General features: G+C 50.4%; 1 protein-coding gene across 1 annotated transcript; it reads right to left on the minus strand.

Moving 5' to 3' along the window:
* Positions 1–3,008: 3,008 nt before the first annotated feature.
* KLHL40 (kelch like family member 40) lies at positions 3,009–13,936 on the minus strand. Its single transcript, XM_051768365.1, has 6 exons — positions 12,539–13,936; positions 8,960–9,120; positions 7,008–7,115; positions 5,749–5,934; positions 4,999–5,145; positions 3,009–4,217 (listed from the first exon to the last, which is right to left on the minus strand). The coding sequence occupies exons 1-6, from the start codon at positions 13,682–13,684 to the stop codon at positions 4,106–4,108; spliced, it is 1,860 nt and encodes a 619-aa protein (XP_051624325.1). The 5' UTR covers positions 13,685–13,936; the 3' UTR covers positions 3,009–4,105.
* Positions 13,937–16,009: the final 2,073 nt, after the last annotated feature.

Consider the following 16,009-nt stretch of genomic DNA (forward strand, 5'->3'; position numbering starts at 1 on the left):
GTACAGCAATTACTCTCTTTGGGATGGTGTGAGGAGGGGGAGGCTGAGGTGGTCGGATCAGTCCATCGCCGCGGGGCCAGCTGAGGCGAGGCGTTGTCTACCGCAGGAACGGGCGAGTCTTGCTTCGTCGAGGGCCCCGCTGGCCAGTGTCCAGGAGGTCCCAAGAGGTTCATCAAAGCCACCTTCCAGGGCACGGCTCACAGCCAGCCATCCCCATCCCGAGCCACCTTCTGCCTGGGGGTGCCTGGGCTGCTCTCTCTGGGCCGCCCACGAGCGCAGCGAGTCACGGTAGGGTGGGCTGGTCTGGGCTGTCCCTCGAGGCCACGTCCTTGGCCACGCTTTGAAACCTGCTTCTGGCCTCTCACCGAGGCGCATCTCAGGGCTTGCTGAGCTCTGAAACTGGTGAGAGGTCAGAACTGGGCCTTTCCACTGCGTTCTCCCAGTCTGGAAGTGTTATGACTGTTACCAAAGAGGTTGCAAGTGGAAGGACTGAATCAATAAACGATTTGTCTTTTATAAAAGAAAACCTAAAGATCCACCACTCTCTTTGTTACCTTAATTTTGCTTTTGCTTTGCCTTCTTATATATATATTTTTTTTTATTATTTTTTTTTTGTTCTTTTGAAAGCCTTTTTTTCAGGCAATTGTGTGCGGAGTTGGAGACAGGCAGGATGGGCTTCCTATGGAATGTTGACCACTGCCACTGCTTCATATGTGTAGACTGTGTGTTGGGCTTGGTGGGAGGTGTGTGTGAGACAACTAGACTGTTGCAGGGCCAAGAAAAAAATAGCTTTTCAGGGAAGGGTGGTGAGGGGGTAGTGGAAGGGATTCAGGGATTACATCCCCTAAAGGTGTTATAGGGCTGAGGGCTGAGCTCCTGGGTCCTACTTGGCTCCATGAGGTTTGTGTGAACTGTGAGCTGGGGCTCTCTGAGCTCCTCTATTGGCAGTGGAGAAACCAAGGAGCCCATCCAAAAGCATCTAGTGCCTTTATTAGCTTAAACTGGAGAGGTGGGAACCTCACCAGCACCACCAGCACTGATATTGGGAAACTAATGGAAGAAGAGATGATTTTCCTTCACCCTTTGGATGTACCTACTCCTTTGCTGCTGAAGATACCCGTGGCGGACCTGTACCACTGGAGCTGTTGCATCTGAGCCTGGAAAACACCAGATAGCATCAAGGACTGACACCTGTCTGAGCATTCCTGGTGGCATTTCTTATCTGTGATTGCCTTTGGACTGATGCAGCTTGTTGGAGAGGTGGAAGGAACATCTCCAGGCCAAATTTTGCTTGGTGATGTCCAGCTTTCCCTCCTTCCTTGGGCCAACACTGGCTTGCACCTGCTGAGATTTGGCCCTGGTTGCTCAAGCAATGGGATATTTCAAACTCTTCTGGGTCCTTTCATACAACAGCTACTTCTCCTTTTATGGTTTGCTGCCCTGTGCCAGCGGTGGCATCTCCACAGCTTTATGATGGATGTGAACCACACGAGAGCACCAAGCTCCCATTGCCTGTGTTCCTGATGGAGGGGTGTGAGGTGAGCAACCAAGGATGGGGACCTGTTTTATTTGCAACTTCTCAAGCCTTTTATAAAGGACCACAGCATAACAACCCATGGAAGCTCAACATTCTCCCATTGGCTTCAGAGGGCCCAGATTTCCCCCAGGAGACCCAAGAAACGTCAGCAGCAGGTGAATGGGGATTAACCCTCTCTTAGGATCCAGGGTCAACAGCTTCCCAGTCTGCATCCAGCAAGGAGAGCTGAAGCAAAGGTCATGGAATCATTAAGGTTGGAAAAGACCTCCAAGGTCATGGAGTCCAACCTTTGACTAATCCCCACCTTGTCAGCCAAACCAGAGCACAGAGTGCCACATCCACTCGTTCCTTGAACAATTCCAGGGATGGTGTGGGTGTCCAGTCCCAAGTAGGACGTACCTGCCACCGCAATAAATGACCTTAAAAATTGTTATTCTACGCAGGGATTATTTTTTTTTAAATTCTTCTTAATTTTTCTTTTCTGCCACAAGCTATTTGGAAGATTGATCTTTAATTAGCTTGGGAGTTGTCCACAGGAGTTTCTGCAGAGCAGGGCAGAAGGTGTTTAATTTTTTTTGCGATGCATTTTTCACACATTTGATTGTTTCAAGGGTTTTTGTTGCTTTTTTTTTTTCTTTAAAGCTATTTTGTGACAGCCAGTCACCTTGGATTTCTTTTTCTTGTGAAAAGACTTCATTACTGTTCTGATGTGATTGTCCTCTAAGGAGCTTATCCTGTAACTTTTTTAAATCCTTAAAATGAAACCAGGACAAGGCTCTCTCTGGTCGCTTCACTTCTCTTTCCTTCCAAACATGTTTTAGTTTCTCCATGCCTACGTTTTGAGCCAGTTGAATGAGCCAGGTATGATCTGTAACACTAGAATTTTCATACCACTTTGAGGGAATTATTTTGAAAGGTTTGTATTTGTTCTTTTTTTTTTTTTAATTTATTTTTATTATTGATTATCACCCCTGTTCATGGTATCATGAGATCATAGTATCATGGAATCATTAAGGTTGGAAAAGACCTTTAAGATCATCGTCATCAGCCCAACACCACCACCATGTTCACCATTAATCCATGTCCTGAAGTGCCATATCCAAGTATTTTTTGAACACTTCCAGGGATGGTGACTCCACCACTTCCCTGGGCAGCCTGTTTCAATGCTTTACAACCCTTTCTGTGAAATTTTTTCCCCTGATATCCAATTTAAACCTGGCACAACTTGAGGCTGTTTCCTCTCAGTCTGTCCCTGTAGATATCCAACTGCCTTCTAGTCCTAGGTAAGCGACTAGTCCTTGTATCCATAAAAAAGGTCTTTAAGGATACAAAGCTAAAGTTTCAGCTTTCAAATGGGGGAAAATAAACACAATAAGAGATGGGGCTGGGTGTGTCCATCACAACTTTTGCTTGGTCTTTGGTTGCTGTGAACGTTCAGTTTCTGCTCTCCCAACACACAAACACAGGGGACTTCTTTTGAAATAGTCACATTTATTTTCAAATGAACCACTGCTCAGGTGGTGTGGGCATCAGGAGATCTTTGCTCTAGCAGATCTTTGTCCTGCTGCCAGTACGGTAGTTTCTATCAAAACACCATTATGGATAACTTTAAGATAAATATGCATTTTTCACTTGTAGGAAGCTCTCTTTGAGCCAAACACATCTGCAAAATGAAATACTCTTAAAAAAAAAAAAGGTTTGACCATTAAAAAGAAGAGAGAAACAGCAAAAATATAAAACCTTTCCCTAAAAAAAACCAGCACTTGTCCATCCACAGGTGAGGACATTGTGATCTGGGATTGAAGATGAGGAAGGCAAAAGGCTGGAGATGAGCACAGAGGGCCTCCCCTGCCCATCTCTCCCCCTTTCCCACCCTACTACTTGCACGACTCCTCCCCTCCTACAGACTCAGCTCCCGGCCTCTCTTCACTCCAAAGTCAAAGTGGAGGCAAGGAACTAGGATTACTTGACTGTTTTCTTCTCATTGCAACTTTCAGAGCATTTCTGCTGCTCACATGCTCGCTCCTTTTAACTGTCTCATCCCAACAACCCTCATCACTCAGGGACTCATCAAATTCCTTCCAGGACTCTCCTGTACCACTTGACTTTGACCCTTCCTTCTCCTCTCCAAGGGGGGCTCTAGCACCGTAGGGAAATATTTTATAGGCCCTTTTCCCTGGGGAATGTTAACTGAGTCCATTGGGACCTGTTTTCTGCCTGGTAAGGGAGGTGTAACAGCGATTGAAAAGATGGGGAAAAACATGAAGAAGGAATTGAAACTTCCATTTGTCCTGTCTACAGAGACAGGAATAACTCATTGCTCTGTTTTCCTCAGCCTCTCCCAGCTCCTTCCAGGCTCCAGATCCCTCCTCTAATCACCTTGAGAGCATCTTCAAATTCCCACAGTGTTTCAGGATCGTTCCCCCGTTTCCCATCTAAGTAAAAAAGTCCCAATCACAGATGCAATGTCCTACACAGCATCCAGACACCACATCCCTGACAAACATCACCTCTCTCCCCCCCATCCCTCCTTGCCCCAGACTCCCCCCATGGAAAAATGACAAATCCCTACATCTTTGTGAGACGCAAGACATTGAGGCGCACGGGGAGGAATGTGGCACCGGAGGCGTACTGGATCTCCCGGAGAACCCCTTCCCACTTCTTCTGCTCCTCATCATACCTGGGGAGAGACAGAGTTACAGTGAGGAAGGTGTCTCCTCTCCCTCCTTTCAGCTGCTCTCCACAGTGGCGGGAGCCCCGGTGCAGGGTGTGACACCCCACAGGCATTATTTGGCCACAGGAATCCTGTGGGGGCTGCGTGGGGACTTTCAGCCCTGGTTTGTATATGCCAGGCTGGGAATGTGGATGTCAGCACCTGGTCTCACAGGGAAGAGGGTATTTTTTTCATTTGGAAATGTTTTGGTGGCACCAAGATGGAACATCCACTGTGAAGGACAGCGGGTTCCTGCTGAGGGTGCTGCAGCACCGATGTGAGGGACAGGAGCAGCTAATGCTGTGTGAGCAGCTGTCACAGAGTGCTTCCTGCCCTCTTCTCTGCTCACATGTAACACTATCTGCTTCCCAGCCAGGACTATCTGCTCCCCAGCCCCAGCACTGGCTGTTCCCAGGGAGAGGATGCATCACACAGATGCTGCTCCACACCAAAGGGGAGGCTGGAACCACCTCCAGGCGAAATGTCAACTCAGCAACAAAGCCAAGGAAGAGTTTTCCCTGGTAAGTTGCTGTTTGAGGCTGGGAGAGAACACTGAGCTCCCCAACGTGCCCTCCAGCACAGCACAGGGCAAACTCCCCACCCAGAGACCCCGCGCTGAGCCTGCAGCTTTGTGCTGGGGTCACAACCTCCGTCTCACATTGACGGCACCCAGAAAGACAGAAACCGTCTGTTCCATCACTAACGTCCCTCCCATGCTCCCTTGGACAGCCCTGGGGAAGACCATCACCTCCAAACATCGTTGAGCTCCGTTGGCACCAGCTCTCCCGACTCCGTCTCCACCGTGGCGAACCCTCCGAGCAGGTAGAGCACCCCAGACAGGCTGACCAGGCTGACGGAGCTGCGCTCCTGGGGGAACTCTGTGAACGTGTCCCACCTGCCACATCAGGAGAGGGGACATGTCAGAGCAGCCTGGTTACCCCCACAAATCAGGAATCAACAACTGAGTTCACAGGTTAACTTGTGCAGGTCTGCGTGGGATGGGATCGTACCCTGGCCTGGTTTTAGGGACAGCTGTTTCCATCATCATGGTTCAGCTTCATTGTGCATTGAGCACATGGCCTGTGAAGCACATTGGGCATGGAGCAGAATGTCCCAGTGCTGGGAGAATGTCCCAGTGCTGCAAGAGCCACCCAAAATCAGAGAGTTTATTGCGTTGGGTGAAGCTGCCAGGAGGAAGCTACAGCCCTGCAGGGATGGCACCAGTTGGTGAAACCACTTTAAAGATGAGCCTGAGATGATCCACAGCCCAACCACAGCGACACTGGTGATGCCCATCTCTCTGAGGAATCCTAGACCCTGGTTTGGTTTGGAGGGGACCTTAAAGATTATCTATTTCCAGCTCCCTTACCATGACACACAGACTGGAGGAACTGCAATCAGCAGTCACAGGCAGACTCCAGAACAGCTTTAAGTTGGTCAGTGTATACCTGCAGCTGCTCCTGGTGTAACCACACCCCGAGGTGTGCTCAGGACCTACTTGTTGGTGGCAATGTCATAGACTTCCACCGAGCTGGTCAAGCCGGAGTCGGTCACACCGGCGGCCACGTAGATTTTGTCCTTGTGCACGGTGGCCCCAAACAAGGAGCGGGCAGTTTTCATGGGAGCCATGTCCTTCCACTCAAACTTGGATGGGTTGTAGACACACATCTTCTTCAGGCACTTCCTGGAGAAAGGTGAGAGGGGAAAAAGAGCGTCAATCGCCCGCCAAGGGGTGGTTTTTGCCCTGCAGGAGTTTTGGGGTGTCTGCTGGAAAGAACGTGGGGTCTCTAGAGAGGGTTTTGCTCCACATCAGCACAAATGGAGGACACTTGGGGTGTCCATGCCTGGAGTCATCACTCGTGTGTGTAACATATCCCCTCCTGCTGTGCCCACTTTGGGTGGGAGTCCTGAAAGATCCACACGTGCTCACAACCCTGGATATGGGTCCGTGTAGCCAAGAGCCCCTCAGGAGCTCACACACAGCCATTCAGACAGTGTTCCAGTGCTCCTGATCCACCCTGATGCTGTGAAATATCATCAGTAACGTCCCTGTCCCCAGACTGGTGGTGTGAGGGGTGAGTAGAGGCACGTTCACACCTTTCAGACCACAATCCTTCCTATTTGTCCTGAATTATGGCATATTTGCCCTGCAAATGGTCACACTCGTGCCCTGCAATGATCCCCAAGAGAAGCTTCTCCTGCTTGAGCCTGTCTCCTGCAGGAGGGCAGGATGTGGGGCAGGTTGGATGAGGTTTTTTCACTCCTGTTGCAAATACACCTCTGGATTTGACTCCTGGGACCACTCTGCTCCACAGGTCCAAGAGAGGAGACCTTTAATGTGAAGGGGTTTCTTGCTCTCCAGTGAGACATTTTTATTTTTTTTTGTGAGCAAAGAGGATCTTAGATCATAAAAAAAGTTTAAATTGGAAGGATCTTTAAAGCTCATCTCATTCCAACCCCCCAGCCATGGGGAGGGACACCTCCCACCAGACCAGGTTTGCTTAAAGCACCACCCAGCCTGGCCAGGGATGGGGCAATACATTCCCTCTCCTGCCAGGACACTGCCATCTCCCTGATGTCCCTGTGGGGCTTGTGAAGGCCTGCAGGCAGGCACAGAGGTGAGCTGGGAGTGAAGGATCCACATCTCACCCCCCCTCCATCCTCCTTAACCCACGTTGGGGAGGCACCAACTCGTGCTCTGCACTCCCACTCCTTCGGGAGGTGAATCCTTGAATTCCTCTTGCTTTTTTGACTTACTTGTCACTTCCTTTGCCCCCAATGACGTAGACAAGGTCCTTGTGTGACACCACAGCATGGCCATAGACCGCGTAGGGGAGGGGATCAGCTTCACCCCACTTGAAGGACCTGGATCAGAGAAAGGTGGGAGGTAAAGGGATTTGTGGCTTGCTGGGTGACACTACAGCACTACAGTGGCACTTTCACCACTCAGATGTGAGCACAGCTCCTGACTCAGCCTCAAAAATATGAGGTTTCCATAGAATCATGGAATATCCTGAGCTGGAAGGGACCCACACAAAGATCGTCGAGTCTGACTTCTGGCTCTGCACAGAACAACCCCAAAAAAACACATAATGAGATAGAATTCAATGAGATAAGGCTCATCCAGTAAATTTTGTGGTCCTGGGAAAAAAAAAAAAAGGAAATAAAATATGCAGAATATTTATGGTAATTATTGTTTTCTGCTGTATTCCCTCCTCTTGAGCTTTGTGGACACACATCTCCACTTTTCCCAGGACCTCACCTCATTTACAAGCATTACCAGCTGCATGATGGAAAAAATTTAAAACCAAGTCCACCCCTAAACCATGTCCCCAAGTGACACATCACCATGCTTTTTAAATCCCTCCAGGGATGGTGACTCCACCACTGCCCTGGGCAGCCTGTTCCAGTGCCTGGCCGCTATTTTAGTGCAGAAATTTTCCTTAATATCCGATCTAAACCTCCCCTGGTGCAACTTGAGGCCATTTGCTGTCATAGTGTCGCTTGTTCCCTGGGAGCAGAGCCCGACCCTCACCTGGCTCCCCCCTCCTGTCAGGGATCTGTGCAGAGCAAGAAGGTCCATCCTGAACCTCCTTTTCTCCAGTCTAGACACCCTCAGCCCCCTCAGCTGCTCGTCATCAGACCTGTGCTCCAGACCCTTCCCCAGCTCCGTTCCCTTCTCTGGACATGCTCCAGCACCTCAATCTTTCTTGTCACGAAGGACCCAAAACTGAACACAAGATTTGAAGTGCCTCAGCAGTGCCCAGCACAGGGGGACAATCACTTCCCTGGCCCCGCTGCCACACCATTCCTGATACAGCCCAGGATGCCACTGGCCTTTTTGCCCACCTTTTGGGCACACATGGGCTCATGTTCAGCTGCTGCCAATCAAAACAATGCCAGAATAATATCAACCAAAGAATACTAGAGATAAAGTGGTGCTGATCACGTCTCCACCAGCTTCAAATGGATATTCAAACCACCCCCTGAGCACTTAGCAGGGGCAGACACACACTTTCCCAGAGCCTGCAGGGGCTTTCTGTGAGAATGCCCCTTTCTGTGGGAATGAAACTGGCTTCAAACCTCTGCCTAAAAAACAGAGTTAGGAGCACACACATCTAAATATAGATGAAATAAAGCCTTGTTGACACCTCCTACTCCTCCTGTTGGGGCAGGCTTTGGATGTTTCTGTCTCCTGAGAGCAGAACAGGATGGTGCCTTTTAATAAAGCTCATGACCCAGCGTGGATTAGAGCCCATTGTCCAAAAATAAGCGGATATTAAACCTGACATCAATCAGGTTGAGCCGTTCAGTGCCACACCTGAACATTTTAAAAACCAACTTTCCCGTTCAAACCACTCCTGGTGAGATCCCAGAGAATGCCACTGAACCTTCAAGAGCAGAGGGAAAAACTCCTCCTGTACAGGCTTCACATGAGCATCTACTGATATCACTCCCTGATATCATAACATCCCCATTAAAGTTTCCATCTCCAGGAGGTTCAATCACAACAAGAGGAGCAGCTGGAGTGTGACAGCTCCAGGCCCCAGGGCACAGCTCAAGACAGTCCCAGCGGTCCCAGTATTGAGATAAAGAGTTCAAGCCCTGCCTCCAAAACCTTTTGACCCTTGGAGACCTGGGGTCATTTTTCAGGCAGCTGCTTCACCTTCTCCTCCACACCCCCTCCCTCCCCGCCCGTGGGCACTCACAGCCGGTCGTAGCACAGCACAGAGTCCAGGGTCTTCTCCCCCTCCTTCAGTTCTTTCCCTCCGACCACAAAAATGGAGTTTTCCGCCTCTCCCAGGCCGAAGAGGCAGCGAGGGGAGGGCAGGGGGGGCATCCCCAGCCAGTCTGCGTCCAGATGGTCGTACTGGAAGGGAACATATGGCCATTAGTGTGTGATCATCCAGCCCCTCTGCTTAGCAAAAGCCAGGGGCCACAGGCTGAGGGCAAAGTCCATCCCCAGGGGCTGCTTGGTCACCCCATGGCACAGTGTGCCTGTGCCCTTCCACCTGGGGCAGGATGGGAGACCTTGGAGCAAACCCAAGTCTTGTACCACGTGATATATGTTTTTATGGCAAGAGACGGGCCAGCATGAACTTGTTCTGCTCTATTTACCAAAGCCTTGACTTTATAGAATCACAGAATCATCAAGGTTGGAAAAGACCTCTGAGGCCACAGAGTCCAACCTGTGACCCACCCACCTCTGACCACCTACAGTGTGTCAGAGCCATCTGATAGATGAGAGAGTTGGTCCATACAGTGCTGCTGGATCAGCTCACCAGATCCTTGGACATCTGCAGATCATTGCCTCACCCCCCACCAGAAAAAAAAAAAATATGAAAGGGCTCTCTGAGTGCTGTGGTTTGATGGGAACCGTAAACTAGGGCAGAAATTTTTAATGCAGCTTGGTAGCAGAGGAGGGAGGGATGTCTTGCAGCCAAATCTGTGGGACTCTGCAAGATGAAGCTGTGATGCTGCACTGCCTGGAGTGCTGTTTGCTGTGGGCTCAGGCCAAAGAGCTTCAGCCTGATGGGTTGGCTCCAAAGCTTGGCCTCAGCTGGGTGCCTGTGGTTTTTGGTGTCCTTTGAAGCTGTTGTCCACATTTGTGTTATTTATAGTGCAAACCCGAGCAGCTCAGCCATCAGGATAGTTCCTCCTTCTTGATGGGCTCAGCATTGTTTACAACTCATAAATCTCGGAAATGACAAAGTAAGGACACCCTTTTCAATCTGAGATGTCAATGGAATCGTTTTGCTCCTGCCAAAATCTGCAAGGCCCCTGGGATTTATCAGCATTTTTATATTTTGGTGCCTGTCCTTAAATCTAAACTATCCCTGAACTGGCAGTCCTGGCTTCAGGGGGAGGAATGTGAAACTGGGGAGGATAGAAACAGTCAGAAGGTGTAGGGAGCTGCTACACAGTGGTTCAAGGGTTTGTACCTGTCTACATCTGTCATTTCAGCTGAAAAATAGGCTCAAAAGACCCTTACACAGGAACCATGAACTACATAACGACACTGATGCAATAAATGACACCTTTGCAAACTGGTGGCACTCTCCAAGCCCAGGACTCTCCCAAGAACCGATGCCACAGTGAGGTGTGAAGGGACCACTGTCCCCTTCTTGTGTGGAAGGAGCTAAAAATGCCCCCATGATGCCCAAAGCCTCTGCCACTGAGTCAGTGGTAAACTGGGAGCTGAATGTAGAAATCCTGCTGTTGGCAGCTTAGAACCACAGAGTACTTCGGGTTGAATGGACTTCCAAGGGTCTTTCATCCAGCCCCCATGTTCAAGCAGGCTCAGTTTTGGGGTTAGAGTGGGATTCACCAGGGATTTTTACTATCAAATATGAAGTGTTTCCGAGGATATTGCCCCACTGGAAGTGTCCAAGGCCAGGTTGGACGGGGCTTGGAGCAACCTGGGCTAGTGAAAGGTGTCCCTGCCCAAGGCAAGGGGGTTGGAACTGGATGATCTTTGAGGTCCCTTCCAACCCAGGCCATTCTATGATTCTATGGAGATTCTGTGACCTCTCTGGACCCTGCTCCAGTACCACTCCACCCCCCCTTGGGAAGATTTTTCCTCACAGCAAGCTGATATTTCACTTCCTGCTCCCAGTGACCATTGTCTCTTGTCCCACCTTTGTGCAAATCCAAGGAGAGTATGGAACACTCCTCCGTGTCTCCTCAAAATTGGGAGCTGCAGACACCAATGAGATCTTCCCTCCCCCTTCTCCAGGATCATCACACAAGGCTCAGCCTCTTCTGCCTCCTGCTCTGCAGCCCTGCTCATCTTGGTGGCCTCTGCTGACCCATTCCAGTACCTCAGTGTCTCCTGCATGCTGGAGAGCCCCACACTGGACACAGCAGCCAGATGTGGCTTCACAAGTGCGTGACTGAAGGGAAAGAAAAAATCCCTTCCCTTGACCTGCTTGTTTCAGTTGTGCTGAAATAACCCAGGACAAGGTGGACCTTCACTGCTCCAAGGAACTACCTTGCCTGGGCAGCAACCAGACTGGTGGAACATTGATCTTTAGGCACAGGTTTGGGCTAAATACAAAGCAACCCATCTACCTTTTCTGCACAGATGGAGTTGGTCACACCTCTGTCATCATCCATTGCCCAGTGTGAAGGGCTGTGCCTCAAACAGCACATCCCTGGCACTCCCACAGCCTTCCCACTCCATCCTGCTTTCTAGGGATGGGAGTTCTTCCTGCTGGCTTCTTATTTCACAGGCTTCACTCAGCTCCAGCTTATTTCACAGCCTCCTGACCCTCTCCAGGTGAGGACAAGCCTGTCCCTGCACACATGATGAAGATGGACAGACCTATACATGCAACAAGGCAAGGGAGGGATCAAGGCTGGATGTCTCAGCTTGGGAACTACCCTCATTTTACCCTTTCTGCCTGGACATGTTATTTTTTTTCCCAAAAGATGTGAGCCATGGAGAAGAAAAGAAGGATTTCTGGGTATGGGAGGAAGAGCAGAGGATTTCCTGGATTCTTCAGGGTCAACAGGAAGGGTGCCTTGAGTTTGCTGTCTACAGGGAAAGTGCTCTTGGGTCACAGCCCAGGCTGGGGCTCAGGTTGCCTGTACACAGCTCAGTCCAGTCACAGCTTTGGTCACTGTTGAACTGGAACAGCCACTTTCCTTGTGGATTATCCCAAAAGATGTCACACTGTGGTTTCCCCCTCACAGGATGGAAATGACCAAGGTGCAGAGAGAGCTGGAACAAACCCACCCCCAGGGGCAAGAGCAGCACTAGAAATGGGGCACATGTTGGCAGGCAGGGGCACAGCCTGTGTGCCTGAGGTGTTTGCTCCATGGCTGTATCTGCTGCTGCTCTTGTTTTCTGGCACCTGGCAGAATCACTCTTGGGTTTCCCAGGGGTTTCATCACCAGAGAATGCAAGGGATACAAAGCAGAACACAGACCTTGTGCCACTAACCTTCTACTCCATGTGCCCCATGGTAAGCAGGGCTGGACCAAATTCTCTGCTCTAAACACTGCCCTATTCAGGATTTGGATCAGGAAAGTTTGTCCCTGCTCCTTCAACCTGCTTCCTTTACCTGCTCCTTCAACCCTCCTTCCTCTACTACCAGAAGCACCCCTCAGTGGGATCTGCCTTAAAAACACAGGGAGAGGAATCTCTAGTAAACAACTCAGGTGCTTCTCCTTCGCTTAAAACTTTCATTCTAACATCACATGACAAGGAATACTACTGACAACACAGAAAACCTGGTGGTGTTCCAAAGTGGTCCAAGAAACAACAGAAAGATAAAAGGTAGTACCTGTAGGAAGTAGGAACTCATGGGATCCTCCTTGCTGTCCTCGTTGTAGTACAGTCCTCCAACGATGAAGATCTGATTCTCTCTGGTCACCAGACTGACGTGGTTCTTTGGGATTTGAGTGGACAGGGAGGCAAAATAGCACTCGTTGGCATTGGGATCATAGGCCACTGCCCCACTGTCGCTCACCATGAAAATAAGGTCCTGGAGGAACATCCCAAAGCGCATGGTGTCATTTAAGATCCCAGGGAGAGCGTCCTCCTCCGTGTCTTCCTCCTCATCTACTGCTCCGTTGACAACGTTATCCTTCGCTTGATTTTCACTGGTTTTCTTCACTTTCTTCTTCTTCACCACAGTGAATTTGCCTTTCTGGGCATCCTTCACCATCTGCAGCTTCTTGAGGAGCTCGGGGCTGGACTTCACCACGTTGTGCTTCTCCACGTGGTCCCTGATGTAGTCGTTGGGCATGAGGCGGAAGCGGATGCTCTCGAAGACGACAGGCAGGGCCTTCTGCCGGCTCTCGCAGTCCTTGGTCCCCACCCACTTCATCACCACTTCAAAGACGGTCTCCTCTTTCTCCACGTTGAGGGAGTCGCTGGAGATGACGGCGATGAGCTCGTCGGGGGAGAGCTGGTAGAACTCCTCGTCGCGGGAGACCAGCGCGAAGCGGTCGCAGATGAAATCCCGAGCGGCCACGGCCAGCCGGGCACAGTCCAGCATCAGCCCCAGCCGGAAGATGGCCAGGCAGTTGCTGAGGCACAGCCTCTTCTGCAGGAAGGACACGCACACGGTGAAGATGGAGGGGATCTGGAACATGTTGGCCACGGAGAAGATGTCCTGCACGTTCTGCTCCGTGATCTCCAGCTCCGAGGTGTAGATGTAGTGGAGGATCTTGCCCATGACGTCCGGATCGACGTCTTCCAAACTTATCTCCCTCTTCTTGCTCTCTTCCATGTCCGAGAGGAACATGGCTCGGAAATACGGGCTGCAGGCTGCCAGCACCAGCCGGTGGCAGGGAAACTCCTTCCCTTTGACTTTCAAGACGCAGTCCAGAAACTTATTGTGGTCCAACATGTCTTTGAGCCCATCCTGGAGAAGAGTTTGCTGGTAGAGACGCAATTCTTCCACTTGATCAAGAGGCAAACCCATGGTGAGGAGCGGCCGCTCGTCCTTTCCCCTGGTCCTTCTTTTACAGAGATATATTTATGGATATATCTGAGCCCCTGGGAAAGAAACTTGCTCAAAGCAGGGCTCTCAGCCTCCCTTGCTTCCAGACCGATGGCACACCGGGAATGCAAAGCTCTTGCTACTACTGCAGCTGTCTGTGTACTTCAGCTTCCAGGGCAGGGCTTTATATATAGACCCGGCGCTGCAGAGCTTAAGGAATCCATACTGCAGCATGTGTAAGCCGATCACCCTTTAATATGACACATAGGACGAGGAGGAAGGGAGGGGGGCCCCGGGGGAACAGCTGTAATTCCAACCCCAGTAATTCAGGAAGGGTCTGTCAGCTCGTGAGTCACCGCGGGGGGAGCGGGAGCTGTCGGGGGACGCGCGCGAGACCCGTCCCGCGCTTGGGGAACGGCCTCGGGGTGAATCAAACACCCAGATCTGCCCTCTGGGTCACGGATGGCAGCGCTGAGACTTTCTCCCGACAGCTCTAAAGGGGCTGCTCCCAAACTGCCAAACCTTTGGCTGCGTGCTAAAAATAGACCGTGAAGTCAAAGCTGGAAAGATGCGCTAAGGGAGCGTCTTATGTGGGCTTTGTGGCATCCCCAGCTCCAGCCAGCTCCCTCCCAGGGATGCTTTGCTGCACGGGTTTGTCCTTTATTCTCCTCTGGAGTCACTTTTCAGGAGTCTGGAAGGGGGTGGAAAATGGAGATAGGGCTGTTTGTTTACAGCTCTGTATGGGATAAGAGGCCTATGCTGGAAGTTACTTAAAAAGTCTCACTAAAGAAGGAGATTTGAGGATTGTGGGAGAGGGATGATTCTCTTTCCCTGCAGCAGGTGGTGGAGTCCCCATCCCTGGAGGTGTTTAAGGAAAGACTGGATGTGGCACTTAGTGCTATGGTCTGGTTGACATGGTGGTGTTCAGTCACGGGTTGGACTTGACTACCTCAGAGGTCTTTTCCAACCTAATTGATTCTGTGATTCTTTAATACATGCATGGGCCCTGATGGCACAGTCTCTGGGCACTTTGTCATCAATGAATTCATCTTTTCCACATCTTGGTGACAGACAGAGTGTCTGAGGCAGAAGGGAAGTAAAGGAAATGCAACAAGGGGCTTCAGCTCACGGATTAACACATCTAAATGCGAGTACCTTCTAGTAAATTGAGGGTCTCCTGCTGAGATCTTCTGATTCAACACACCCATGATGAAGTCTAGAGCAACAGCAGTTCAATCTGAGCTGATGAACCAGAGCTGATGATCCAGAGCTGAGTCGTCAACCTGAGCTGATGATCCAGAACAGCTGAGTTCTCCAGCAGGTCTTGTGTCCTTCTTGCACGTCTATGGAGGTCTAGGAAGCCCCACGGGTCCCCAGATGGCCACTCCAGCTCCATCTCTTCCCATGGAGCTCACAAAGAAGCAAATTATTTTTAGCACAAATGGGCAAGCAGAGCAGCTCTAATTATTTATACCTATAGTAAAACTTGTACATGAATCTGTTTTATCTTTTACTGTGGATCCTCCGGGCAGGCTGACGCTCAGTGATGGCACAGATTTAATTAATGATTTAATTAAGCCTATGCAGAGATATTAGCCACTATTCTTGGTGTATTTAAAGCCACATAACTCCTTACCCTGGTAGGGATGTATTTATAAAAATTGCCTGATGATCATCTGCATAAGCGGGAAGAGGGAGGGAGCTATACTGGTATGAAGCCCTTTTGTACTGGTGTGGTTCCAGCACCATCTGGGAGGTACCAATATAGCAGGAAAATAATCACAAGCTGTTTTCAGAGCTCACATCATAAGATCTTCTGCTGTGCTGCTCATCTGTGACGGGATCAAACACCGAGGGCCGATCTTTGAACTGGGTTGAACTTCAGAAATCTTTCTCTGATCCCTTGGCATCTGGGGCTGGACACCCCAACCCTCCCCTCTGCCCTCCCTCTGCATTAGCTCTGCTCTATCCTAAGTTTAATCCTGTGTTGTTGTGCTACCAGCTGGGATTTCCACCACTCCCCTCCCTCTGCCTTTAATCTCCCTTGAGCCCCGGGTTGTTTTCCTTTTTACTGTGCTGCCACCTGACTTTTGCCTCCGTGTTCTGTGCATCACAAGGTGCTGCTGCTAAAATGCAGCTACAGCCCATCCCTTCCCAGAGGAGCTCTGACCCATTAGTGGGTCTCTGGCATCTCTCAGGTTCATGGTTCACCCAGGGAAAGGGCACTGTGCTGGTCCCAAACCTGCTCTGGGGTCTCCGCTGGTTTCAGTGACTTTGCACAGCAGCTGGACCAGCTCCAAGGCTTGG

The sequence above is a fragment of the Manacus candei genome, unplaced genomic scaffold, assembly GCF_025592945.1.
Source record: "Manacus candei isolate 608988 ecotype Guabito, Panama unplaced genomic scaffold, ASM2559294v1 h1tg000094l, whole genome shotgun sequence".
Lineage (NCBI taxonomy): Eukaryota > Metazoa > Chordata > Aves > Passeriformes > Pipridae > Manacus > Manacus candei.